This window comes from Xyrauchen texanus, chromosome 7 (genome assembly GCF_025860055.1).
Source record: "Xyrauchen texanus isolate HMW12.3.18 chromosome 7, RBS_HiC_50CHRs, whole genome shotgun sequence".
Classification (NCBI taxonomy): Eukaryota; Metazoa; Chordata; class Actinopteri; order Cypriniformes; family Catostomidae; genus Xyrauchen; species Xyrauchen texanus.
In genome coordinates, this window is record NC_068282.1 from 43,132,072 (window position 1) to 43,159,034 (window position 26,963).

The following is a 26,963-nucleotide window of genomic DNA, read 5'->3' on the forward strand; positions in this document are numbered from 1 at the left end:
TATAGGCACTGCAGTACTAAAGGGGCAGTAAACCAAGAATTGTTTCTGCATCCATCTGCACAGTTTAAAAAATAAAATTCAGTGTGCGATGGAAATCTTTGACCATTTGTGCCTCGATTCTAAAATGGCATGCCAACACATCTCATCTCTGCATTTTTTTTCCATTTGTTGTGCTGTATCATTCATTGTTTTCTGTCTGAACAGTCCCCAAGACTGTCATAGAACCTCATAAGTGACTGATTTGGAAAGCTATACATAAGCAGCAGCTCTGTGCACCACACAAATTGCACACTTTATGCAACATGATCACATGGCATATCAGCATGCTGCTTCCGAATGTTCACGTACCATGAAATCAACTGCTCAATTGCTGACGATCGCCGTCCCATCAGACACTTTTGCATCAATCAAAAAGTATTCACCTTTCTCTGTGGCTTTACTGACAGCGTGTTGCGTGAACAACCTCAGAGACCGGTTCTTGTCCCATTGAAACCAGGAAGTAATGGTATTCACAAACCATGGTGAGCGCAATTTGGAGGCAGCATTTTCGCGCTTATATTTTTGCTCCACTGACAGATGGGGTTTGGGTTATAGATCAGGGTTTGTAAAATATGCGTTCCTTTTGACTACATTTCAAGTAAAAAAAATGTTGCCGTCACACTGTCGACATTTCACCTCAGCACTTCCAGCTTCGGCCATTGGTGGCAGTGGTTCAAATTTCGATAAACACTGATTTCATCAATAGAAATATTGACCTCATATTGTCGAATTCAGTGAGATCAGTCTGCTTCACATGACGTGAAGTTTACTCAATTAGTAAGGTTTGACTACCTCAATGCTCACTAGGTTTTGGAACGGAGCATTGGTTAAGAGTATTGGTCAATAGGAAAAAAACACAAGGTGCTTTTCATGTGAAATGGCATATTGCAAAAACATTGTTGCAGACATACTCTGGCCTCTTCTGTGTTGTGATAAACCCGTACAAGTATTTGCCCATCTACACTGAGGAGATCGTTGAGATGTACAAAGGCAAGAAGAGGCATGAAATGCCTCCTCATATCTACGCCATTACAGACATGGCCTACAGGAGCATGATGCAGGGTGAGAACTGAAGTATTACATTGCATGACATTTTGTTCAGAAACAATTAATTTTAATTTGGTACTGTGCTAAAATGGCACTTGCTTCATTTTACACTTGCTGGCTGGTTGCTCTGTTTATTCAGTAGATTTCAATGCTTATTCCTTTTTTCTTAATCTATTTAGATCGAGAGGATCAGTCCATATTATGCACGTAAGATCTACTTGACACTCCAAAAAATACCAAAGTATCAATATAGACATATTTTAAAGGAATTTAATGTCAAAATAATATCATTTACTATTGTTTTTTGTAACCCATATCACTTATGTGAAATGCAACAGGAGAATTTCTGAATATCTCAGGCCATCTTGTCAATACAATGCCAGTTGCTAGTGCATTACTGTTCTATCGAATCTCACCGATTTACATTACAAAAAGAATTAAAAACTAGCAAAGTGAACCAAGCTCATTCGCAAGTCCGACCCTCACATGGCACAACGCGACTCCCCGATATTGTTTCACTTTTAAGAAAAAAATAAGTATCATTAAAATTAGTTCATGTGACTTATGTCAAATTGCTTGAGAAACAACCCGACTTAAGTCCTTTTTCAGTAAAGATCTTGACGTCCATTGCGTGTGCATGAGAGCTCATTCACAGTGGCAGATTTGTCAAAGAACTTTCTTGTTATTTTTAAACATCGACCGCCGTATTTATTCATAGAGCATCTCCTTTTGTGTTCCACAAAGTCATACAGGTTTGGAATGATACAGGGAAGTTAAAGAATTTTAGTTTTTGGTATCAAAATGGTTTGTATTTTTTGTTTTATTCAGAGGTGAATCAGGAGCTGGAAAAACTGAAAACACCAAAAAAGTAATTCAGTACCTTGCATACGTAGCATCATCCTTCAAAACAAAGAAAGATCAAGTGAGTATCAGAGTCCTGAGAGTTGTGTGCTCATGGGGGTGCAGGTTCAAGTTAAGCCCTAATCCTGATCTTTCCACTTTCCGGTCTACTTCCAATGTCCTATATATGTAACTGTATAACACTTATTGTTATACCCACTTTTAATAGCAACCATTCTATCTCCCTGCTCATGCAAAATATTTTGTTCAATCTTTTTCCCTTTTATCCTCATTTCATTAGTTTTTTTTTTCTCTCCCCAAGTCAATCTAATCATTCAAATTAATGAGTGACATTATTTTTGTATTATATTTCAAAAATAAGTGAAATGACCAATAATATTGCATACTTTGACCCACTAAAATGCTCATTCTACAGTAAGGAATTGATTTTGAGATTCACGCAGACATCTGATCTATGAAACGTTAACACCTACTGTAATTTGAGGCTAAATTCTGACAATTGTAACTCCCATCAGGTTTTTGATTCAAATTCAGTCATCTCTTGGAATTTCTGAAGGCAAACAAAACCATTTATACAAGTACCGCTTGAGAACCCCTGCTCTACAGCCGTGGCCAAAAGTATTGGCAGTGACATCTTGTTTTGCAAAGTTTGTTGCTTCAGTATTGGTAGATAATTTTCACATGTTTCTATGGTATACTGGAAAACATTAAGCATTTCATGAGTTTTAAAGGCTTTTTGTGTGTATGTGTGTATATATATATATATATATATATGTGTGTGTGTGTGTGTGTGTGTGTGTGTGTGTGTGTTTTTGCCAATAAGAGTCAATATTTACAGTGTTGACCCTTGTTCTTCATAACCTCTACAATTCACTCTGGCATACTCCATATCAGTTTCTGGGCCAAATCCTGACTGATGGCGATCTATTCTTGAATTATTGCTGCTCTGAGTTGATCACAATTTGTGGGCTTCTGCTTGTCAACTCGCCTTTTTTAAGGACAGGTTCTCTGTAGGATTAAGATCCGGGGAGTTGCCTCTGTTTTTCTTGGAGAGAAGTGGCTTCTTTTGCTGCCCTTTTCACCAGGCCATTGTCAAAGTCTTTGCCTCAATGTGCGTGCAGAACAACCTGCTGCCAATATTGAGCGAGCTCTGCACTGGTGGTGACACGATTCCGTAGCTGACTCCTCAGGAGGCGACGGTCCTGGCACTTGCTGGACACTCTGGGATGTCCTGAAGCCTCCTTCACAGCAGTTGAACCTTTCTCCTTGAAGTTCTTGTTCCGGTAAAAATGCAGCAATTTTCTTGGATGTGAAGCCATTTTGATACAAAGCGATGATGGCTGCACATCTTTTAGAGGCAACCATTGCTAACAAGAACACTATTATTGGAAGCACTTCTTCCCTCCTTTTATAGCAATCAGTCTGATCTTATAATCCAATCAGAATGAAGTGATTTCACCTAACTAGTACACGTTCACACTTTCCCAGGTGCTGCTGATATGATTGAATTTTTAGCTGGTCGTTTTGTGCCAGGGCCAAAAACGGTGAAATTTGGGTTACGATTTATTTGTTAGTTTAGTTTTTTTGGCCAATGAAGCTTTTTGAAATTTATTTAAAATGCATCTGATCACTCTGCACAATCTAGAAACAATGTGAATCAACACCACAACAACTGAAGCAGAAAACTTTGTGAAAAGTTTCCTGACAACACTTTTTGCCACGGCTGTACATGTTTAAAAAAATGTCTTCAAAATTAACTATTTATTAAGGGCTAATATTTGCACCTTGATTTGGTTTTAAGGGGAATTTTCAGAGAAAGGTAAATCTCTAAATGGTTGTTGATGGGAGAAATGTCTAAACCAACTTGGAATATTTTAATAACCATGTCCAACAACCATATAAAGTGACATTTATGGGAGAAACTTGAATCAATTAATTGAAATGGAATGACAAATTACGTCTGTTGTCTCTAAAAACAAACACCAAGAAAAGTAATTGTAAATGATGTACAATTAATTTGATTTTTGTTTTTTGAGCGGATTTAAATTTGCCTCCATTTTTGGAATTGTTGATTTTAGTAATTGTTCTTTCCTTCAAATACAATTTCCTATTAGCCACACATTAAGTGTCTCTAGAGAGACCTAAAATAAATATGCAATAAAAACAAGAGACCAGTTAAAGAATTTTTGCACATTTTAAATATCTGGGTTATTTAACACTGAGACATTTATGCCCCAAGCCCGGTTTAATTTCTAACCCTGATTAGAGACTACTCTTAGACCAGAAAAGTTGGAATTCTGTCCTTTTCACATTCCTATATAAGGTGTAGACCTGTTATCAAGTGGATCTCTAATGACTATGCAGAAATGCCTGCAGTTTCGATCATGGAATACATCAAAGCCTTGTAAAGACTTGTTATGCCATGTGGTTGCCAAGTTTGGCATGTTTCTGAATCTGACTTTATATTTTAGCCTATATTTTGAAACTTTGTTTTTCATCCTCCAGAGCAACATCACCCTGTCACATGTGAGTTTTACCTCTGTCCAACCATATCTTCCTCTACTTTTAAAAAGTATACACCACCTCTTCTGGTCCTGACCCTCTGCAGGCTTAATTATATGGTGTTATGTTGCAACATCTAACTGCTTTAGCCAATTGAAATTCTAACACTGGATTAATAGCATTGGAAGAATGTACTCTAATTTGCAACTGCTTCAAAAATGGGTGTCTGTTTTCAAAGCTTTTTTTGAAGCTACACATTCACTTATGGCTTTTGGGTTTATACAACTGTGAATTGTATCTTTTTAGATTACTTTTTATTTTTTTTGAAATTCTGTCTGCTAGGGTGAGTTGGAGAAGCAGTTACTCCAGGCTAACCCAATTCTTGAGGCCTTTGGCAATGCTAAGACGGTGAAAAACGACAATTCCTCTCGATTCGTAAGTGCACTCAGACAAAAATCCACTTTGCTTCTCTGAAAGATTGCACTAAGCCTCAACACAAATCAATAAGCTTTTCTTTTACAGGGCAAGTTCATCAGGATCAACTTTGATGTCAATGGTTACATTGTCGGAGCCAACATTGAGACCTGTATCCTTTTTATTGACTGAAAAGTCACTTAAGTCAAAATTGAAATATTTGTTTGCTTGTCTCTTATAGCTCTGATGCATTATGCAACATGCTGACTTATTCTCTTAATACCTTAACAAGCAACTTTCAGATCTGTTGGAGAAGTCTCGTGCTATCAGGCAAGCTAAAGATGAGCGAACCTTCCATCTTTTCTATTACTTGCTCTCAGGAGCAAGTGGCAAGTTGTACAGTGAGTACCCCCTTAAATTTTACAACCAAAAATCAATCTCACCTTTGGTCTTTCTTGCCATTTTAACTCCCAAGCAAAACTTGTAATGTCATGTTTGTTTTTCTTCAGATGAGCTGTGCCTTGAGGACTATAATAAGTACCGTTTCCTTACAAATGGAAACGTGACCATTCCTGGACAACAGGATAAAGAAATGTTTGCAGAAACCGTAGATGCTTTTAGGATTATGGGCATCCCTGAGGATGAGCAGACAGGTATAGCGACTCCGAATAATGCATGCTTTCATCTGTGGTTATTGTAAAAAGCATGTAATTGCCTAAACAGTTCAAATTAGGGATGCACCGATCCGATATCTGGATCAGTATCGGCTCAGATACTGAAGCTTTTAAATGGATCGGGTACTGTCCGAGCCCGATCCAAATCCAATATGGTGTGTTTGTCATATTCGTTACTGTCAAGCTAAAAAAAAGACATGAAAGAACCATAAAAACACCATTTAAAGTAGTTTATATGACTCGTGCATTTTAATCCAAGCCACTTGAAGACAAGTGATAGCTCTGTGAATTACAAAAGGCTGTGTTAAGTAAATGTATAAAATGCACGAGGCAGCTCCAGCGCGTTAGTGAATGGCGCTGCTCTGTTGACTTCGGATCAGTATTGGCCAATACTGAGATTTACGATATCGGGATCTGAGAATTTTTTTTTTATCTGCGCATCCCTAGTTCAAATGTGTCATGGGTTTGGGTGAAGTTAAAGTTTGTGGCTTTCATGTGTTAAACTCTAGTTTTAAGACCAAAACAAACTCTATATGAACGGAGATAGTTCTAGCTATGCAAGTTAGATTTTGTGCACTGTTGTGTTCCAAAATGTGTCTAACAATTCAGAATACAACATTACGCATTGCATTCTCAACATTGCCACATGGGTCAATATAGCAATATTAGTCTGCTTGACTGCTTCTACTGTGAGTTTTGTCTTAAGACAACTACCGTTATGGTGGAGCATTAGATTGAAGAGATTATTGCTGAAAAAGTTAGTCAACATTTACAGTAACTCCCTAAAATAACACCAACCGTTCAATGGCACAGACGTTTGAAGGTAACTCTAGCCATTGCTGCTGATATGGTGTCAAAAACATAAATGAAGGTAACTATTGCCCCCTTGAGCACTGAGGTTTATTCTTGCCATGGTAACACTGCATGTTTGCAATGCATTTGTCATATTCGTGCGTAGAGTGTCTCAGCCTTTAGTTTTATTGACTGTATCTGAAGTTTTGATTTGAGTGTTGATCTGCTATTATCTCAGGTCTGTTGAGCTGTAACACCATGTCCTAATCTGCCAACGTGCGACAGAACATTTTGTTAATATTTTTGTTTCTATTTCTGTGGTGTTAACATGGGTAGCCCCACCCACAGTGAAAACTCATTGGTCCAAAATCCTGTTTCACATGTTTGTTAATGATATACAATGTAATTTTTGTAATTTGTGTGGCTGTGATTTTGAACTTGTGCCTGGTTAGGACACTGTGTAAGGTATGTTCTTTGGTAATGTGTCTCAGGTCTGTTGAAAGTGGTGTCTGCAGTGCTGCAGCTGGGAAATATGAGTTTTAAAAAAGAACGCAGCTCGGACCAGGCCTCCATGCCCGATGACACAGGTTAAATATTTTTTATTTATTTTTTTATTTAACTTCCAAATTATTTTAACTGACACAATTAAGCATTTTAAGCATACTTTCATTGCTAATTTCGTATATATTCTGCCAATTATCACATTGGTTCTCATTCACTAAAGCGTACACTATTTTTCTGTGTGCTTTAAAAATATTCATGGAAAATGTATGCCATTCGTAACAAGTGCATATGCACATGAATTAGTTTTTGACTTCATTTTAATGTTAATGAATCCAGATTATTCTAAATCATGCTACTGCAGTTAGTAATTTGCATAAATCAAGTGGTTGACCGATATAGCACCAAGGACGATTGAAAATGGCCACTTCTGAATGTTTTTAAATGATCTGCATTGGCCAATTTACCAAGGGGGCACCAAGAATCGCCTGCTTGAATGTAAAGGAGACCTATACAGTACTGCCGCTCCTATATGCATATTACAGTCTGCATACTGCACCAACTCAATAGGGGGACTCCGGAAGTTAACCGCCTGCCCTTTCTTGCACATACGTTATTGCTAATGCGCATATGCCATTCGTGGGTTGCTGGACTACCGTGTGCACAGTTAATATATTAGGAAGGAGGAAATAACTTATTCATGTGCAGATACATTACTAAAATTGGTTGACTTAGAAATGGGAAGAAACCGCTATCTTTAAAGCAATCTTTTTTTTCTTTTTTTTTTAAGATTCTTTTTACAAAGTTAGATTTGTGAGAACATGACAAAATATAGTGGTTAAGAGTTTATTAATATTTTTCGTTTTTGCAATTTTATGTGTTATTTACTATATTAAATTGTGATCTATCGGCCAGCCTGCACTCTGGATATCTGCATCGACCATTTAAAAAAAAAAAAAAAAACACCCGTCGACCACTAACGCGTTTTTATGTAGACATGGACTACACATTTTCAGCTGCAGACCTTTTTTTTTTTTTTGTTGCTCTAAAGTAAAACTTATTGTAGGGTCACCTATTAAATTTCTACTAATAATTAGGGATGTTGATGTAACATGTTAATTCAGTGAGATTTAATTGGATAAAAAGGGGTGTTGGGACAACTCTAAAAGGGTGTGTCATTTACAGTTATGGGTTGGGGGCTTCCAATCTTTGCTGGCAGTTTGGAGCTACTGTGACTTTTTGGATCTCTGTGTTCAGCTGTATCCTACTCACCAATGGATTATTTTAAGCTTGAAGTGCCACCTGTTTTATCCTGAGGGCAGCAAGCAAAACTCCAGCTGTATAGCCAAGGTGCAGTTTAGACAGGGAAGAAACCTCACTCGACGCTTAAGATGAGGATGGATGTGTTCTTGCGTTGTAACACAGTCTGGAGCACAAATTCTAAGGCAGAGATCTGAAGAAGGGATTTTCTAAGTTTTAAATGACGTTTAACTTGACACAGCGACTTAAAAACAGTATGTTGATGACATGACACAACCAAAGGCGCTCGAAGCGTCCGTCTAACGCAGGTGTACATTGAAGCCTCCTTAGACAAAGCCCTTAAAAATGTGATTGACGAATTAAATTGCATAATGATTTGCTGTGAACTCTAGGCCAATGATGGGCTTCTGTTCAATAATATGTAAATAAACAATATATTGGATTCTAAAGCCACTTTTTGTGCTGTCTTATCAGTACTTGTCTGCCACAATGTGCTGCATTTTAATTATCAATTGTTTTTATAATATAAATATTTGTAATTATTTCATCATTAGACATTAAATTGTTATTTGAGGGGCTTTAATTGCCATTCATTTGATTTAAAAATTAAGTGATTGACAGCTCAATTAATAAAATATTAAGAGAATTTTGGCTGACCACATTCTATGTTTTTAATGCTTCAGGAGTCTGATGTTGCTTCCATGTGTTTGCAGTTGGTTCTAAATATAAATTTCTGAATCGTTAATTTAAGTGCAGACTTATTGATGAATCGTGATTTCCAAGTCAAAATATTTAAACGCAGGTTCTCCTGTATGTTTAGTGAATGAGGCCCGTTGTTTAGTTCTCCCATTTGGTTCATCTTAAATGGTAAACTTACAGGTTAGACTTATTGATTGCTCAATCCCCCATTAAAGCGTTTTAAACCTTGCTTTGCATATGCTTGATTAAACCAGCCCTAAATGTCCAACTTCTCTCATTAGCTGCCCAAAAGGTGTCCCACCTCATGGGCATGAACGTGACAGATTTCACACGTGCCATACTCATGCCACGCATCAAAGTGGGCCGCGATTTCGTTCAGAAGGCTCAGACTCAGGAACAAGCAGAGTTTGCTGTGGAGGCTCTGGCCAAAGCCACTTACGAGAGACTGTTCCGCTGGCTGGTTATGCGCATCAACAAAGCTCTAGACAAGACCAAGCGCCAGGGAGCTTCTTTCATCGGAATCCTGGATATCGCCGGATTTGAGATCTTTGAGGTGTGATTGGTTGGAAAGCCTTTTGTGATCGAGAGTAATCTTTCAGATGTCTTAATTTGACGAACATCTAAATTCTGATTGACCATTTTACTGAAATCTCACTTTCTCTCTGCAGTTGAATTCCTTTGAGCAGCTCTGTATCAACTACACCAATGAGAAGCTTCAGCAGCTGTTCAACCACACCATGTTCGTCCTGGAGCAGGAGGAGTATCAGCGAGAAGGCATCGAATGGAGCTTCATTGACTTTGGCCTTGACTTGCAGCCCTGTATTGAACTGATTGAGAAGCCTGTGGGTTTATTCTTTCCCCTCTAAATATTTGTAGAAACATTTGTTCAATCATTTGAGACATTGACAATCTTATGTAATTTATTTTCTCAGACTGGTCCTCCAGGAATCCTAGCTCTTTTGGATGAAGAGTGCTGGTTCCCCAAAGCCACTGATAAGTCATTTGTGGAGAAAGTTGTCCAGGAACTGGGCAGTAACCCCAAATTCCAAAAACCCAAGAAACTCAAAGATGATGCTGACTTCTGTGTTATTCACTATGCTGGAAAAGTGAGAGCTCTTCTGAGTCTTTGAGGAGACACCTTAGTTAATTAACCCTTCTTTGAATTAATATTAAATCTTTGTTTAATACACCTTTTTTGTTTTGTCCATTACAGGTCGATTACAAAGCAAATGCATGGCTAATGAAAAACATGGACCCTCTGAATGACAATGTGGCCACTCTTCTCAATCAATCAACAGACAAGTTTGTGTCTGAGCTCTGGAGAGATGGTACGAGACTTTGAAGGCAAAAAATGTAGTGGTTTAAGGATGTGTTAGTCCTGACTCCTGATATTAATGGTCCTCATGAATTTGATGACAATCCACCTGCTACATTGAGCTTTTGTGTGCCAGGCTTTTAGGTCATCATAGAGCAAAATGAGTCTCGTTTTGCCAGTGTGTATTATGCAGGTGGTCTGCTACTGTTCATACTGGACACTAAGACTCCACAGTTCAGCATGAAAATTCTTAAAGAAATTTACCGGGTTCAATAAAAGTTAAGCTCAATTGACAGCATTTGAGATGTTAATTACCACTTTGGTAGTTTTATCTCATCCCTCTTTAAAAACAAAAAAATCACATGTACACTGAGGCACTTGCAGTGGAAGTAAATGTGGCCCATCCACAAAATATTGAACTACAGTTTCAAATGTATAGCTTCAAAACTTGAACATATTGTGTTAATGACTCTACATCATGACAAAGTTGAAATCTATGACAAAGTTGAAATATCTATCACACTAAACTCATTTTTATTGTCTGCTTGCATTCACAATGTCTGGCAATTTGAAAACCAAACAGAAATATTCAAAAATATAGCTGCAAGCCGCAATTCTGGGGCCAAGCACTGAAATGGCAAGTATTGCACAATATTAATCGCAACCCAAAGAACACTTATAATAAACCCTGAAAACCACACAAATTTCACATTGCCTCAGGATGATTTGAACCTACGACTTTGCTTTCAACAAGTCTGCAGTCCACTGCACCACAGAGCCACAACATTGTCCGTTACCAAAGGGTCATGCCAAGCATGAAGCAATCACAGCCAATAATCATAGTCGCCATATTCAACTTCGTATTTATGTAACTTTTCAACAAAATGAAAACCTAAAATAAATTGGGGAAAAGACTAGAAACCAGTCAGTAAGCACAACAAAAGATCTCTAACAACCGACATTTTAACTGCATGACTTGTCGCGGTGGGGCACAAACTTGAAGTTTCAAGGACATGAAACTTTTAAACTGTAAATGTCATAATCCAAGATGCATTGAATTTTAAAGTGTGTGGTTCATTTGAATCATTAAGTGGAGAGTAATCGGACAAATGGAAGGCTCAGACAAGTGACCAGCGGGCTCTGTGCCCTTTGCTAGTTTTAACACTTAGTGACATAAACCGAGATTTGATGCACACTGTTCCATAACTGTTCTAGGAGGACAATATGTAAAATAATAAAAAATACATTAAAAGAGGCTTGCATGCTCAAGTTGATGCCCGCGAGCTAGGGAGTCAATTTAGTGCGAGAAATGCGGCGAGAGATGTTGAATATTGTTGCTGACTTGGAGGCTCTTGCCATGATGTGTCGATCTATCACTGCCATGGAACCAAAATTCACTGAAATGGTTAAGATTGGTGATGTAGAGTGAGTGATCAATTATCTGGAGTAATCCGAGAGAGGATTATTTGCTAATGTGCTAGCTAATCTGCTAGTAAGGTGGATTGAGCGTGTCTGGGAGAAGTTTGAGGACATGGGGAACTATAGCCGGCGGAATAACATTGGTTTCCTCAGGGGGAAGAAGGACAGGATATGTTGAAATTCCTAGATGGGCTCCTTCCGAATCTGCTCGACATGGCAGGCCATAAACTGGAAATTGATCAAGCTCTGAGATCCGTGGAGGGAGGCACACCCCGATCAGTCCTAGCCAAATTTCTGAGATCATCCAATAAAGATCTTGTGTGATGCGTGGCGAGGAGTAAAGGAAGGCTTTCTTGGAATAATCGTAGCATTTTCTTGTTCCCAGACTTTGCAAATTCAACGAGAGGAACGTGATCGATTCAAGGAATTCAAGAAACTTTTCCATCAACGGAAGTTCACTTTTGCACTGATATTCCCAGTTAAATTGAGAATGAATGCTAAGGAGCACCGTAAAACTTTCACATTCCCACAAGTGATGTTTTTCATAAAGTCAATGGAGTAATCTTGTCGTACTCCCTTTGCAGCCAAATTGACTGGCTCACTGAACATTCGTTTTGCTCTCTGAAGCCAAATTGTCCAGCTCACTGAACATTCGTTTGGGTCTCTGAAATTAGTTTTTATTTTTTTGTGCTGGTTCTGCTGAGCAGCTGGAGGTTTTGTAGAGTGGCTCAACTTCATGGCAGTTTTATGGATGAACCTACATGCTCTTTGTACTTCCTATTGGCTGGAGTTTGTTTTATAGATTTATCTTTTGCTGTGTAATTCTGCATAAAAAAAAATTGTATAGAAACACCAGACTTGAGTAATCCGACAGCGAAATTGTCACGGGGGCTCGCGTGCGTGGACTGAGTTTGGTAGGATGGACAGCATGGCATTGTCGTGCGTGGGGTAAATGTGCGCATTTTTTATTTTTCCTGCTTTTGTTCTAGGGGAAGTTTGGGTTTTGATGTTTGCACCAATGTTGAAAATTGGTCTTTTTATAATTGGTGCATTTCATATGCTTGAGAAATAAACATTCTCTGCAGGAAGCTGAGTTGTTTGTTTTTTTTTTTATAGTGCTGGCTCGAGTAAGGGCAGGAGAGACATGCTGAAACATCTACAATTCAAATGTTTCAAACAGAGTAAAGATAAATTAGGAAGAGTCATTATTGTTTTAGCTGAAATTCAGGGACAAAGTCTTATTCTGACTAATTTTTACGCACCTAATGTTGATGATCAGGCCTTTTTTTTTAATAGATCTTGAAGGGATGTTTCAAGCCGCTGGCACCCCTCATGATATAATATTATGAGGAGACTTTCAACTTTTGATGGACTCCATCCTTGATCAAAGTGAAGCAAAAGTGTGCAAGCCCCCTAGAGCAACACTGACACTTCACAGGTTGTGTAAACATCTTGGTCTTAGAGATATGTGGATACTTTTGAACCCATCTGGTTTAGTTTTGTACAATTTGATTCTGCATTATCTGATGTTGATCGAATTAAAAAAAAAAAATGGAATCCATAAAAATGGATAATATAAATTTTCCTATGTACAGATCTATGGGCTGCCATAGACTCTCATTGTGTAGGAAGAATAATAATACTAATGTATACAATGGGTGCCACAGCGCCTTCGGTGCTTGGCCTCTAAAAAAAGCCTTCTGCTATTTTCTTTGTGAAACCAGGTGTGTAACACCTTATTGTTAATGTACTGACATAATTGCCCACAAGTAGTAACATTAATGATTAATAACTAGACATTCATCCACCTAGAACAGTAGTCACACCATAAAAAGGATGATTCCTTGGTGTAACATCCTCATGATCATTATAATGTGTGGTTCTCAGTGGATAACATGGTGAGTTGTGCGTGGATGCCACATGACGTTGATATACAAATATAAATGATCTAATCTGTTTACACATGGTGATTGTAATGCCAAAATTTTAATGAGTAAAATGCACAACAAATCATCAATTCCCATATTTTTATCCATTAAGTAAACTTTCTTTTAATGTATTTACCGGTACGCAAAATGGTAGTTTACACCATTCAAATGCATATGACATCAAATCAAGAATTAGGTCAGAAGTAATCCAAATGCAATCAGATTAGATTACTTTTCAAATTTTAAAATTGAGATGAGTCAATTATTTTGTTTGATTCTAAAATGTATGCAACAAATGCTGTCAAATTTTACCTTAACTTGTATTGAACCATTCCTTTTACAATTCTTGTTGGTTTCCATGTTCTGATTTGCTCTTGTCTTTTATTAGTGGACAAAATTGTGGGATTGGACAAAGTGGCAGGAATGGCTGAATCAATGCATGGTGCTGTCAAGACCCGTAAGGGCATGTTTCGTACAGTTGGTCAACTGTACAAAGAGCAGCTCTCAAATCTGATGACCACCCTCAGAAACACCAACCCCAACTTTGTCCGATGCATTATCCCCAACCATGAGAAGAAGGTGTGAAGGAATTACATTTGTTCTCCATACCAACAAATGTACTGAAAAGGCCTTCTTTTGACGGTTTCACACAATAATTAACTTCTCCCTTAGGCTGGTAAATTGGCTCATAACCTGGTTCTAGATCAACTGAAGTGTAATGGAGTTCTAGAAGGAATTCGGATCTGTAGACAAGGGTTCCCCAACCGCGTTGTCTTCCAGGAGTTCAGACAGAGGTGTGCATTTATAGCCGGATAAAGTTTTAATATTTTATTGAATGAATGGCACACTTAAATTACTTGCAGTGTGTAATTTAGTTAGACATGACCATTAAGTTTCTGTAGGCTCCCTTTGTCCTTCTAGCCTTTACATACATTTCCCCATTGTACTTTCAGATATGAGATCCTCACACCAAATGCAATCCCCAAGGGATTCATGGATGGAAAGCAGGCCTGTGTCCTCATGGTAACAGATTACCTCTTATCTCAGTTTGTCAATCAACACTCTATTAAAATGTTAATGTGTAAACATGTCTCTCTCATGTAGATCAAGTGCATATAAAATTATCTCCCTCAGATCAAGGGCCTGGAACTGGATTCTAACTTGTTCCGTATAGGTCAGAGCAAGGTGTTCTTCAGGGCTGGAGTTCTTGCCCACCTAGAGGAAGAGAGAGACCTGAAAATCACTGAAGTTATCATCACCTTTCAGGCTTGGTGTAGAGGCCATGTTGCGAGGAGGTATAGACTTTATTTTTATTTTTTTTCTCCCAATTTGGAATGCCCAGTTCCCACTACTTAGTAGGTCCTCGTGGTGGTGTGGTTACTCACCTCAATCTGGGTGGCGGAGGGCAAGTCTCAGTTGCTTCCTCTTCTGAGAATGTCATTCCAGGCATCTTATCATGTGGCTCGTTATGCATGACACAACGGAGACTCCGCATGTGGAGCTACTCTCCTCAAGCCACGCACAACTTGCCACATGCCCTATTGAGGGTGAAAACCACGAGGAGGTAACCCCATGTGACTCAACCCTCCAAGCAACTGGGCCAATTTGGTTGGAGTCTCACTGCACACCCTGGATTCCATCTCGTGATTCTGTGAAAATGCTCTGAGCTACCCAGGCCCCCCAGGAGTTATAGACTTAACATTTTATGGCTCTCCTTCAGCTATTGGGATTTGAGAATTACAAGACAAAATGATAATCTGTGTTTGAAGTTTTAATAGCTTTAACTTAATGTTGTCCTAGATAACAAATGATTGAAGATGTCTGAGCTGAACAAAATTCTTATGAGGTGTTAATTGAACAGGGTTGATTGACAATGAGAACATGTCTTGAAATATTATTTTTTTTTATTTATTTTTTTGTACATAGAGCCTTTGCCAAGAGACAGCAGCAGCTGACGGCCATGAGGGTAATCCAGCGAAACTGTGCGGCCTACTTGAAATTGAGGAACTGGCATTGGTGGAGACTCTTTACCAAGGTACATATCAAAAAATTAAATACACCTCAACTAGGAAAATTAAAAACTATATTAGTACACCATTGTGAAGTAATTTTTATTTATTTTAATTTTTCTTGGCCTTAAAAAAATAAATACAATTTGAATTCTCTCATTTACTCTACCCTCACGTCATCCCAGATATGTATGACTTTTTTTCTTCTACAGAACATAAGTGAAGCTTTTTTTGAAAGAATATCTGGAGATGTGTGTATATAAAGATCAATATAATGCAAGTGAATGGGGTCCAAAACTTTAAACTCAAAGGCAGCATAAAAGTAATCCATAAGACTCCAGTGGTTTAATCAATGTCTTCTGAAGCGATGAAATGGGTTTTTTTTTTTTTTTGGTGAGAACAGACCAAAATATATCTCCTTTTTCACTATAAATCTTGACATCAGCAGTCTCCTTGGCGATCATGATTTAAAGCTCTTTTACACTTCCTAGCACTCTACACACGTCAAGCACTAGGAAGTGCACATTGTGCTTTGCGACAGCAATGGCAAGATATTTTTTTGTATTTTGGCCTGTTCTCAACCAAAATCGACTGGATCACTTCAGACATGGATTAAACCACTGGAGTATTATGGATTACTTTTATGCAGCCTTTTGGTGCTTCTTGGAGCTTTAAAATTTTGGCCACCATTCACTTGCATAATCTCAGTACTGTAGGCACCTTTTATTCTTCAAAAAGATGGTAAATGTCTGAAAGCTATCATTCTTGAGAAAAAATTAATGTTGGCATAAATAGTTTGGTAATTTCTTTCTTAATAAAATAAGCAGTGAGCCAGTCGTTTCAGAATATTAATATTTGGAAAAAACATGCAGGTAGAGAATCTGTAATGTCAAAACGGAGGACCCATTTTGACCCTCACGACTGTGTGTAAAATTGAAAATGTAAGATTGTTGATATTTTTAAGAAACCCATAACTCTAAAGCTGCATTCACACTGCCAGCTACTTTGTCGCTGCATGTCACCAGTGGCTGGCGGTTGAGTCGAAGTTGTGTGGAGTCTATAATGAGCACTATTTTTTTAATTTTTTTTTACAGTTAATATTAAAATGGTAGGATCACATGAGCTCTATCATCTCTCGTATTGGCCGTCGCTCTTCATTTGCATAAAGATAAACATTTCTCAACTTTGTTGCGTCACTGGACACGCCCACATCTGATTGCCATCACTTAGTGTTGCCGGAAGTTGCCAGCTCACATTGAAAACTAATGAGAGGAGTTTGTCGCTTGCAGTGTGAACAATGCTTAAGACAACTTTTTTCATCGTAGTGACTAAAATAAATGTTATTCTTGCCTCTTAAAATGTTTGAATTAAGTTTTCAATTTTTCATGTTTTACACTAGATTTAAATATTTTGAATTATCTTTGACAACCTTATTTTTCATCCATCCATCTTCAACCGCTTATCCGAAGTCGGGTTGCGGGGACAGCTTTGCCTTTCGGCTCAGCTCTCTTTTCGTGACAACTGTGCGATAGAGCGAGTGCAATACCTGCCCCGATTCGCCGGCCAACCTCCCGCTCCATTGTCCCCTCACTTGTGAACAAGACCCCGAGGTACTTGAACCCCTTCACTTGGGGCAATACCTTCTTCCCTACCTGGAGTACGCACTCCATCGGTTTCCTGCTGAGAACCATGGCCTCAGATTTAGAGGTGCTAATCCTCATCCCAGCTGCTTCACACACTGCCAAGCTATCCAGTGAGAGCTGAAGGTCACAGACCGATGATGACATGAAGACAACATCATCTGCAAAAAGCAGCGATGTGATCCTCAGCCCACCAAACCGCACACCTTCCCCACCCTGACTACGCCTCTATATCCTGTCCATGAATATCACAAACAGGATTGGCGACAAAGCGCAGCCTTGGCGGAGACCAACCCCCACATGGAATGAACTCGACTTTGTGCCGAGGACCCGGACACAGCTCTCGCTTTGGACGTACAGGGATTGGATCGCCCTAAGAAGGGACCCACCCCGTACTCCCGCAGCACCTCCCACAGTCTCTCCTGGGGGACCCAGTCATACGCCTTCTCCAGATCCACAAAACGCATGTAGACCGGATGGGCATACTCCCAGGCCCCCTCCAGGATCCTTGCGAGAGTAAAGATCTGGTCCGTCGTTCCACGGCCAGGACGAAAACCGCATTGTTCCTCTTCAATCCGAGGTTTGACAATTGGCCGAACCCTCCTCTCCAGCATCAGCACCATGGAGTAAACTTTACCAGGGAGGCTGAGAAGTGTGATACCCCTGTAGTTGGCACACACACTCTTGATCCCTCTTTTTGAAGAGGGGAACCACCACCCCGTTCTGCCACTCCTTAGGCACTGTCCCGGATTTCCACGCAATGTTAAAGAGGCATGTCATCCATGACACCCCCTCCACATCCAAAGCTTTCAGCATTTCTGGTCAGATCTCATCAATTCCTGGGGCTTTGCCACTGCAGAGTTGTTTGACTACCTCAGTGACCTCCCCCAGGGAAATAGAATCTGATCCCCCATCAGCCTCCGGCTCTGCCTCTAGCATAGAGGGCATGTTGGGGTTTAGGAGTTCTTCAAAGTGTTCCTTCCACCGCCCAATAACCTCCTCGGTTGAGGTCAACAGCGTCCCATCTTTGCTGTATACAGCTTGGATGGTTTCCCGTTTCCCCCTCCTAAGGTGGCGGACGGTTTTCCAGTAGCACTTTGGTGTGGACCGAATGTCCTTCTCCATGGCTTCTCCGAATTTTTACCACACCCACTGCTTTGCCTCCCTCACGGCCGAGGCTGCAGCCCTTCGGGCCTGTCGGTACCTTGCAGCTGCCTCCGGAGACCTCCGGGACAACAAATCCCGGAAGGCCTCTTTCTTCAGTCGGATGGCTTCCCTGACCACCTGTGTCCACCACGGTGTTCGAGGGTTACCACCCCTTGCGGCACCTAAAACCTTTGGCAATGGAAGCTTTGAACATTGCCCACTCCGGTTCAATGTCCCCAACCTCCGCAGGGATGCCTGAAAAGCTCCGCCGGAGGTGTGAGTTGAAGATCTCGCGGAGAGGGACCTCCTCCAAACGTTCCCAGTTCACCCGCACTACTCGCTTGGGCTTCCCAGGTCTGTCCAGAGTCTTTCCCCACCCCCTGACCCAACTCTCCACCAGATGGTGATCGGTTGACCTGCCCCTCTTCACCCTAGTGTCCAAAACATATGGCCTCAGATCCGACGACACGATTACAAAATCGATCATCGACCTTCGGCCTAGGGTGCTCTGGTACCACGTACACTTATGAGCATCCTTATGTTCGAACATGGTGTTTGTTATAGATAATCCATGACTAGCACAGAAGTCCAATAACAAACATCCACTTGAGTTTAGATCGGGGAGGCCGTTCCTCCTAATCACGCCTTTCCAGGTGTCCCTGTCATTTCCCACGTGTGCGTTGAAGTCAACCAGCATCACTATGGTGTCCCTACTGGGGCCCTATTTAGGACTCCATTCAGGGTCTCAAAGAAGGCCGAATACTCTGAACTGCTGTTCGGTGCGTATGCACAGACAACAGTCAGAATTTTCCCCCCATAACCGGTAAGCGTAGGGAGGCGACCCTCTTGTCCACCGGGGTAAACTCCAACGTAGTGGCGCTCAGCTGGTGGCTCGTGAGTATCCCCACACCCGCCCGTCGCCTCACACCCTGGGAAACTCCAGAGAAGAATAGAGTCCATCCCCTATCCAGGAGTACGGATCCAGAGCCAAAACTGTGTGTCGATGTAAGCCCCACCAGATCCAACTGGTAACGCTCCACCTCCCTCACCAGTTCTGCCCCCCAGTGAGGTGACATTCCACGTCCCCAGAGCTAGCCTTTGCTGCCCGGGTCTGGTCCGTCGAGGCCCACGGCCTTCACTGCCACCCATATGGCAGCGCACCCGACTCCTGCGGTTTCTCCAATGGGTGGTGGGCCCAAAGGATGTTTATTTTTCAATGACAAATATTTCATGTTTATTCATTGGTATGAATGTATGTTTGTTAGACCATGATGAAAACATTCTCTTTATCACTTGGTTCTTTAGGTGAAGCCTTTACTACAGGTGACCAGAGAGGGAGAGGAAATGGCTGCTAAAGAGGAAGAGTTTGCCAAAATGAAGGAGAGACAGCAGCAAGCTGAAGACCAGCTGAAAGAGTTTGAGGCCAAACAAAAGCAGGTATACATGCCTGTCTCTGCAGATTTAAGTTGCTCTACAGCATATGTTTTTATGCCACTCTCTGATGACTTGTGTCTGTAATCTCGTTTTTTTATTCACATTGATAGTTAAATGCAGAGAAGTTGGTGCTGCAGGAGCAGTTGCAGGCGGAGACCGAGCTGTGTCAAGAGGCTGAAGAGATGAGGGCACGTCTTGCTTCACGCCAGCAGGAACTGGAAGAGATCCTACATGACCTGGAGTCTCGTTTGGAGGAAGAGGAGGAGAGGGTCACGCAGTTTCAAGCAGAGCGGAAGAAGATGCAACAGAACATTGGGGTGAGGAAGTCGAGGCAGGGCTGTAACTACCACAGACACAATGTTAAGATTAGAGGTCAATCAATATGGGTTTATAATGGTAGATATGCTGTTATTTGTAGACATTAGTCTTGAAAATGTTTTCTATAGAGTATCTGTTTTCTAGAGCTAAACCGTCAGTTCCAGAAGTAAAAAGCCCATTTTCTCCAGAGGCGAATTGATTAACAATAACTGAAAGCTGATACCTTAAGCTCGGAGGATGTAAATCGACGTTGAAACCGCTTTTTGCTATTTTATTTTAGTTTTTTAAAGACTATTTATTTCCCAGTGGAAAAACTACACTGCCCATTAATCCTGAAACGAAAACATCAACAATCAAAGAACCATCGACTATCCACTCGCATGATGCACTGCAAGTGATGTAATCAAGTCCATCTCCCTACACACACTATAAATGTATATTAATCGGAATATTTTGAATTGACTCAAATATATCGTTTCTATATTTAACTACTTTTAAATCAATAGTTTTATATTTTTCCACTGTCGATTACGTCATTCTCAGTGCTTCATGGGACATTTCCTCATGAAATGCCAAGTCTTTAACTTTTGACTTTGTCCAAATATTTTATTGCTTCAAATCAAAGATTCTGGTAGCGATTTCTCCTGAGTTGTTTGGTTTGATACATGTCCTAGCAATCTAATTTAATCAAGATTCTCTGGGAAAATATACTTACGAAACCAAGAGAGCTGAAGGGCGCTGCTGCACTCTATAGAACTTTTTGGGGTCGTTAGGTTCTTTTTAAGCTTAATTTTTATTTGAGAAATCTACCATTAGGTCATGCTGACGGAGAGTAAGACAGAGTATTTCTACCTTGAGATGATGTAAATCTGGACTAGCAATAAACTTAAAAAAAATTTTAATAATAATTTCAGGACCTGGAACAGCAGCTGGATGAGGAGGAAGCGGCCAGACAAAAGCTGCAGTTGGAGAAAGTCACCATGGATTCCAAGATGAAGAAGCTTGAGGAGGACCTTATGCTTATTGATGATCAGAACATCAAGATCTCCAAGGTTGGACTAAAATTCATTATGCTTTTGCAAGACTTTATTTCATAGTTAAAATACATTTCTATCCCAGCTTAATATGCAGAGATGACTATATGTAAGCCATTCATAAGTGAATTTTCTTAAACCGTGAACACCGTATCTCTGTGGTGCTGTGAAAATTCCTCTTGAGCAACACGTTTAGACAAACTCAACCAATGGTGTGATTTGGTGGCAGGACTGTGTTTGACCATAGCCAGGTGAGGGGTGTATTTAGAAAGCTGTTTTGAAAACTCTTTATTTTTGCTATTCCATTCGGTGGTGCTGGTGTGGCAGAAATTCCATACTTCGGGTTCAATACAAGTTGAGATGAATTTGTGGCATAATGTTGATTACCACATAAGTTAATTTTGACTTTGTGTAACCCAGATTGTTTAGTTTTTTTTAAGAAGGCCCTTAAAATGGAAGTGAATGAGGCCAATCTGTAAACAATAAAAGGTGCACCCAGTACCGTTTTTGTCTGTGTCCTTTTGGACTTGCACTGACCCCTAGCGGCATGGATGCAGCATTTCAAAGAAATTATTTTCAGTTTCAGATGCCATTGTGCAAATTTAGTGTTCACAGTCAGCCATGATTACTTTAATTGAGTGAGAGTCAAATAACAGGACGGTTACTGAGATTAAGAGAGGAGTAGTCAGCTGAGAGATTCATGTGATTCCAACATGGCATCTCCCGTGTGGGAACCCTCCATGCTTTTATAAGGTTACTGATATGACTGGAGTCTTATGTGAGTGGTCATGAGTTCCTACATGTATTGCAAAATTAAAATGTAATTGTCACTTTTTAAACAAAAATAGTTTAGCCACAATAGATTTTTTTTTTATTTTTTAAATCAATTAACCTTTTCTGTGTAAAGTTAGTTTCGATTTTACAACTTAATTGCCACGACATAATGACGTAATCCCTAAAATTGAATAATCAAATTATAAACGTCACATCTCTGGAAGTGAACCGGGCCAATTTTTGGAGGGTTTATAAGCAATGTAAGTGCCCCACTGTAACCAACATTTTCACTTAAAACATTTGTATTTGTTTTTTGGTAATCAACATTATGCCACAAATGCTGTCAGTTGATCTTAACTTTTATTGAATGATACTTTTTCCTTAGTGTTTTTGTCCTGGTGGTGATCATTGTGTACCCATCACTGTTTATAGGAGAAAAAGCAACTAGAAGAGCGACTCGCTGAGTTCACCTCTAACCTTGCTGAAGAGGAGGAGAAATCCAAGAGTTTACAGAAACTCAAGAACAAACACGAGGCCATGATTACAGACTTGGAGGGTAAGTATTGGTCTATCCAGGATCCTGAAATAAGTTTGCAACATTTTTATAAGATGCAAAAGTGCACATGGTCCAAATATAACCCAAAAGCTTCAGCTTTGTAGTAGTAGTAGTAGTATTAGCTTCATCTAAAGTACATATTTGCTGCCTTTTTTTCCATTTTTGTTACTTCTACCATAAATTTCCACCCCTTATTTGTACTCTCAGATCGCCTAAGAAAGGAAGAAAAGCAAAGACAAGAGCTGGAGAAAAACAGGCGAAAGCTGGAAGGTGATTCTACAGAGCTGCATGATCAGATTGCAGAGCTACAGGCTCAAATCGCTGAGCTCCGTGCTCAACTAGCAAAGAAAGAGGAAGAGCTTCAGGCCGCACTGGCAAGGTGAGTAAGCCTTTTTCTTATTGGCCATAAACCCAACGTACACCCAAGTCTGTAGAGGGATACATTAAAACTGCATGGCTACCATACTTTTCTGCCATGAGTATACGCCCTCAAACGTTTTTTGCAAGCTTAATTCCAGTCATGATTACACGGCTCTATTTAGTAAATTTAGATCACAGTATGGGTCAGTAGAGGCAAATTTATCTTGCCTTGAAACCTTGAGTTATACATTATTCATGCCTATATCTCTAGCTGATACTATAAATATTTCTGATTGTAGGATTGAGGAAGAGGCTGCACTAAAGAACGCTGCCCAGAAGACCATTCGTGAGCTGGAGGTTCAGATCTCAGAGTTGCAGGAAGATCTGGAGTTGGAGAAAGCTGCTCGAGCTAAAGCAGAGAAACAACGCAGGGATCTGGGAGAGGAGCTGGAGGCTCTGAAGACTGAGCTTGAAGACACCCTGGACTCTACTGCAGCTCAGCAAGAACTCAGGTCAGCCATGAGCAAAACTGATGGGGGTAGTAAAGAGCTGACTTCAGATCAGTTTAAGTGTAGCAAAGTGCTGTATCTTTTTTTTTTTTTTTTTTTTTTGGAAAGCTGCAGATTTCTTTCCCTTACAAAGAATAATTCTGCAAATCTAAATGTTATTTTCTTTCTGATGGTAATTATTCCTTATCTTGGCTTAATATGCAAAGCGAACTAGAAGTAAACTATTTTTAGATTGATTTTCACCTAAAAGTTTAACACTGGCACCATTTAAGCATTTATATTTTTGAGAAATATTCTGCATCACCATCTCCAAAATGCTCCCAACTCTGTCTGCAGGGCAAAGAGAGAGACTGAAGTTACTCAGCTGAAGAAGTCTCTGGAAGATGAGGGTCGTGCACATGAACAGCTCTTAGTTGAAATGCGACAAAAACACAACCAGGCTTTTGAGGAGCTCAACGAGCAGCTAGAGCAGGCCAAGAGGGTAAGAAACACCGGCCTCTCCTTAAGCATTGTTATTAATAATCCTGCTTTAAGAAATTAGGACATGGATATTGTCCTTCTAGTTACCACCTTCAGTGGTGATCCTGTAATATCACAGTTTGTTGTTGTATAAAAATGTGAATTCTAACTTGCCAATGAAAACTGGTGAAATACCAAAAACTCTTGAGTGGATCTCCTTTCCATCCACAAAATGACCTTGTTGGATGCGTTTACTAATTATTTTCCTGTTGTTGTGTCCCTCAGAATAAGGCGTCTGTGGAAAAAGCTAAACAGTCTCTGGAGAGCGAACGCAGTGACCTTCAGATTGAAGTTCAGTCTTTGTTGCAAGGTAAAAATGATTCAGAGCACCGGCGGAAGAAAGCAGAATCCCAGCTTCAAGAGCTACAGGTCAAACACGGAGAGAGTGAGAGACAGAAACATGAACTGGCTGATAAAGTGGCGAAGATGCAGGTATTAAGACCAAAAGGCCTCAGTTTTTGGGTGATTCTAACAAGAGCTGACAACAGTGCCGAGAAACTGCATTTGCACATTAATATAAATATCATTTGGATTTTGGTAATATTTCAATGACAAATTATAGACTTTAGATTTTTCCCCCGACCTGAAATAAAGACATCTGATTTTTAAACCAACGTTGTCTCTGTATGTTTTGTGATCTCTTATGGACAGCAAGGCACAGTCAGTATGACAGTCATTTTATTTTTTTATACAAGTTTGTGCTAGATGGACATCTTTGACTGTTGCGTAGTCTAGCTGTTTTCTCAGCATCTCGTACAGTGTTTTTATTTTATTTTAATTTTTTTAAAAAACACTTGTGAAACCCGGATCTCTTGACAACCACATTGTTTTAGTAGCACTGCATCTGTTTTAGGCCATAAATGTTAGTCATCATCTGTGATTGACACATGATTTAAGTGTGATCAAGTCACTTACAGACCTTTTCTTTGAAGTTATAGCCAATTTTACAACTGTTTTCATGACGAAGTAATGACGACAAACCCTAAATCGACTGTAATAATGACTATTTAAACACTTTACAGCTCTAATAATAAACAAGTTCTCTTACGAGAGGTTCTCTCGTATTGCGTAAGCTAGCTTACGCTACAGGAAAGATTAATCTTTTCTGAGATATTGAAGCCAAAATATGATCCTTAATTTTGTATCCACTGTCAACGCAGTGCAGCAGCTGCATACCTTGAGCGGGCTAGTTGGTTGCTCTGCGGCAACTGCTGCAGCCTATAGACGAACTTGAGTGAACTTGCGTCCAATGAGAGGCGCCTGCGCCGTCACTGTATCAAAGCCCGCCAGAATGGGTGTGGCTAGAGTGCATATAAGCGTAAGTTCGTAGGCTGGAACCCTGATTTTCATCTATTCAGCAACGCTCTTCGCATCTCTGAACTGCAGAAGCCGCGTCGCCGTTCGAGGGGCATCTAGCAAGCTTGGACAGCGCTCGAAGAAGCCGGCCGTCTTTGCCACCTTCAGCCATCCTGCAAGCTACGCCATCCGGCGACGTATCCTTTTTAGAGCAAGCTAGTTCCTCAGCGAACTTCACAAAAAGAGCAACGAGCGTCTTTTTAAAGATGCCTCGCACCACCTGCGCCTCATGCCGCGCCCCTCTCGGCGCCGGAGACCGCCTCCTCATCTGCGCTCTCTGCCTGGGACTGGAACATGCAGAGCTCGCCCTCGCTGACGGCGGATGCGACCTCTGTGAGGAGCTTCCGATGTCGACCCTGCGGGCTCGACTCTAAGCACTCAAGACCGAAGCCGCTGCGCCACCTTTCGTTTCGCCGCGCAGAAAGAAGCGCCGCTCCCAAAGGCTGGCGGAACCGGTGTTAGAGGCGACTACCTCGCCGGAGCCTCTCCCTCGAGCCTCGCTTTCACCCTCCCCGCCCCGTGGAACGCTCCTCTAGGCTCGCTTCGGTGGACGGCGCCACCGAGAGGGGCTACTCTTCCATCCCCCCCGGTCGAGGATTCGGTAGCAGCACACCTTTGCCCGCCCTCCGCGAGATGGTGGTCTAAGCCAGTGCTCCCGTCTAAGGCCTGCAGAACTACTTCCGCCTGTGTTGGCGCGCCTATGCGCCGCCCGCCAAGCCGCATCTGCTCTGCATTCCATGGCCGTCTTACAGATCCTCCAAGCGGACCTTCTTCGAGAGTGGGATGAGAAAGGCAGGCACCCAGAGGCTGTTTCAGATCTAAGGAGCGCGACGGATCTCGCCCGCCACGCCACCAAAGCTGCAGCTCAAGCCCTAGGGAAGTGCATGGCCACGCTGACTGTGACCGAGAGACACCTATGGCTAACGCTAGCCGACATGGGAGAAGCTGAACGCTCCACGTTCCTCAACGCGCTGCTCTCCGTCCGGTCTCTTCGGTTCCGCGGTGAGTGGCATTGTTGACCGTTTCTCAGAAGTCCAGAAAGCCACCCAAGCCATGAATCTCTTCCTGCCTCGTCGCGCTAGCTCCTCTGCAGGCCGCCCACGTGACCAGCCTCCTGCATGAGCCTCTTCACAGCGCCCAGCTCAGCAAAGCCAGACTTCTCAGCGTCGACAGGGCGGCCGCCCTAGATCGCGCTCAGACAGCCGCCGCAGACCGCCGCCCCCCCGCGGGCCTCTGCCTAAGATTGCGCTGAAACCTGAGCAACCGAAGTCCTCCTAGCTTTGTTGAGGAAGCGGCGGCTCAGTCCGCCCGTGGCGGACCACCGTCAAAGCTTAGCCCCTGTCAGTCCCCTTCTCTCAGGCTACTGCAGTGGTGGATTCAGCAGCCAACAAGCCGGTGATACTGCCCGCTTGCCTGCACTCAAATGCGTTTTCACGGCGACCCAAAGAAATCTTGTAAAAGCAAACATCCCTTATGTGTAGAAAATGTGCCCACAATCCAGTGTTCACCCCTACACACAAGCATTACACTTCCGTGTCCCTATCAGAGCCCACTCACATAAAGCGGGCACAGCCAGCTCAGTGTTGAGTCAATAAACACGCCCACGAGTCCGTCGTGGCGCCCTTCTCTGCCCGCTCTGTCACACGGCCAGCAAACACCTCTCTGTATGTAAGTCCCATGCCCGTGACTATGCTCGCACATCACTTAACAGATGTGACTTTCCCCATTCACCTCAATCGGGAAGTCACTCACAGAACAGCCTGTCCCTGCTGTCTGCGAGCAGTCATGCATAAGCACAGTAAGCGCTCTCACACATTTCTGTTCAGCTCGCTGTGTGCGGCAATCAGGGCGACTTGG

General features: G+C 41.3%; 1 protein-coding gene and 1 non-coding gene across 2 annotated transcripts in view; both read left to right on the plus strand.

The window, feature by feature from the left end:
- LOC127646359 (myosin-9-like) overlaps positions 1-26,963 on the plus strand; it is a 56,143-nt gene that overhangs the window by 12,709 nt on the left and 16,471 nt on the right. Inside the window, exons 3-28 of the mRNA XM_052129917.1 lie at positions 945-1,101; positions 1,266-1,293; positions 1,915-2,008; positions 4,453-4,473; positions 4,792-4,884; positions 4,972-5,035; positions 5,166-5,264; positions 5,373-5,516; positions 6,821-6,916; positions 9,071-9,342; positions 9,458-9,631; positions 9,722-9,895; positions 10,003-10,117; positions 13,840-14,030; positions 14,124-14,245; positions 14,405-14,474; positions 14,586-14,746; positions 15,378-15,486; positions 19,552-19,683; positions 19,791-19,997; positions 20,913-21,050; positions 22,239-22,362; positions 22,570-22,741; positions 23,022-23,234; positions 23,568-23,712; positions 23,976-24,182. Coding sequence (XP_051985877.1) covers positions 945-1,101; positions 1,266-1,293; positions 1,915-2,008; positions 4,453-4,473; positions 4,792-4,884; positions 4,972-5,035; positions 5,166-5,264; positions 5,373-5,516; positions 6,821-6,916; positions 9,071-9,342; positions 9,458-9,631; positions 9,722-9,895; positions 10,003-10,117; positions 13,840-14,030; positions 14,124-14,245; positions 14,405-14,474; positions 14,586-14,746; positions 15,378-15,486; positions 19,552-19,683; positions 19,791-19,997; positions 20,913-21,050; positions 22,239-22,362; positions 22,570-22,741; positions 23,022-23,234; positions 23,568-23,712; positions 23,976-24,182 — 3,522 coding nt within the window. The remainder of the gene's footprint in view (positions 1-944; positions 1,102-1,265; positions 1,294-1,914; positions 2,009-4,452; positions 4,474-4,791; positions 4,885-4,971; positions 5,036-5,165; positions 5,265-5,372; positions 5,517-6,820; positions 6,917-9,070; positions 9,343-9,457; positions 9,632-9,721; positions 9,896-10,002; positions 10,118-13,839; positions 14,031-14,123; positions 14,246-14,404; positions 14,475-14,585; positions 14,747-15,377; positions 15,487-19,551; positions 19,684-19,790; positions 19,998-20,912; positions 21,051-22,238; positions 22,363-22,569; positions 22,742-23,021; positions 23,235-23,567; positions 23,713-23,975; positions 24,183-26,963) is intronic.
- LOC127647108 (small nucleolar RNA SNORA79) lies at positions 10,200-10,340 on the plus strand. Its single transcript, XR_007971000.1, has one exon. It is a non-coding gene; the product is annotated as a small nucleolar RNA SNORA79 (small nucleolar RNA).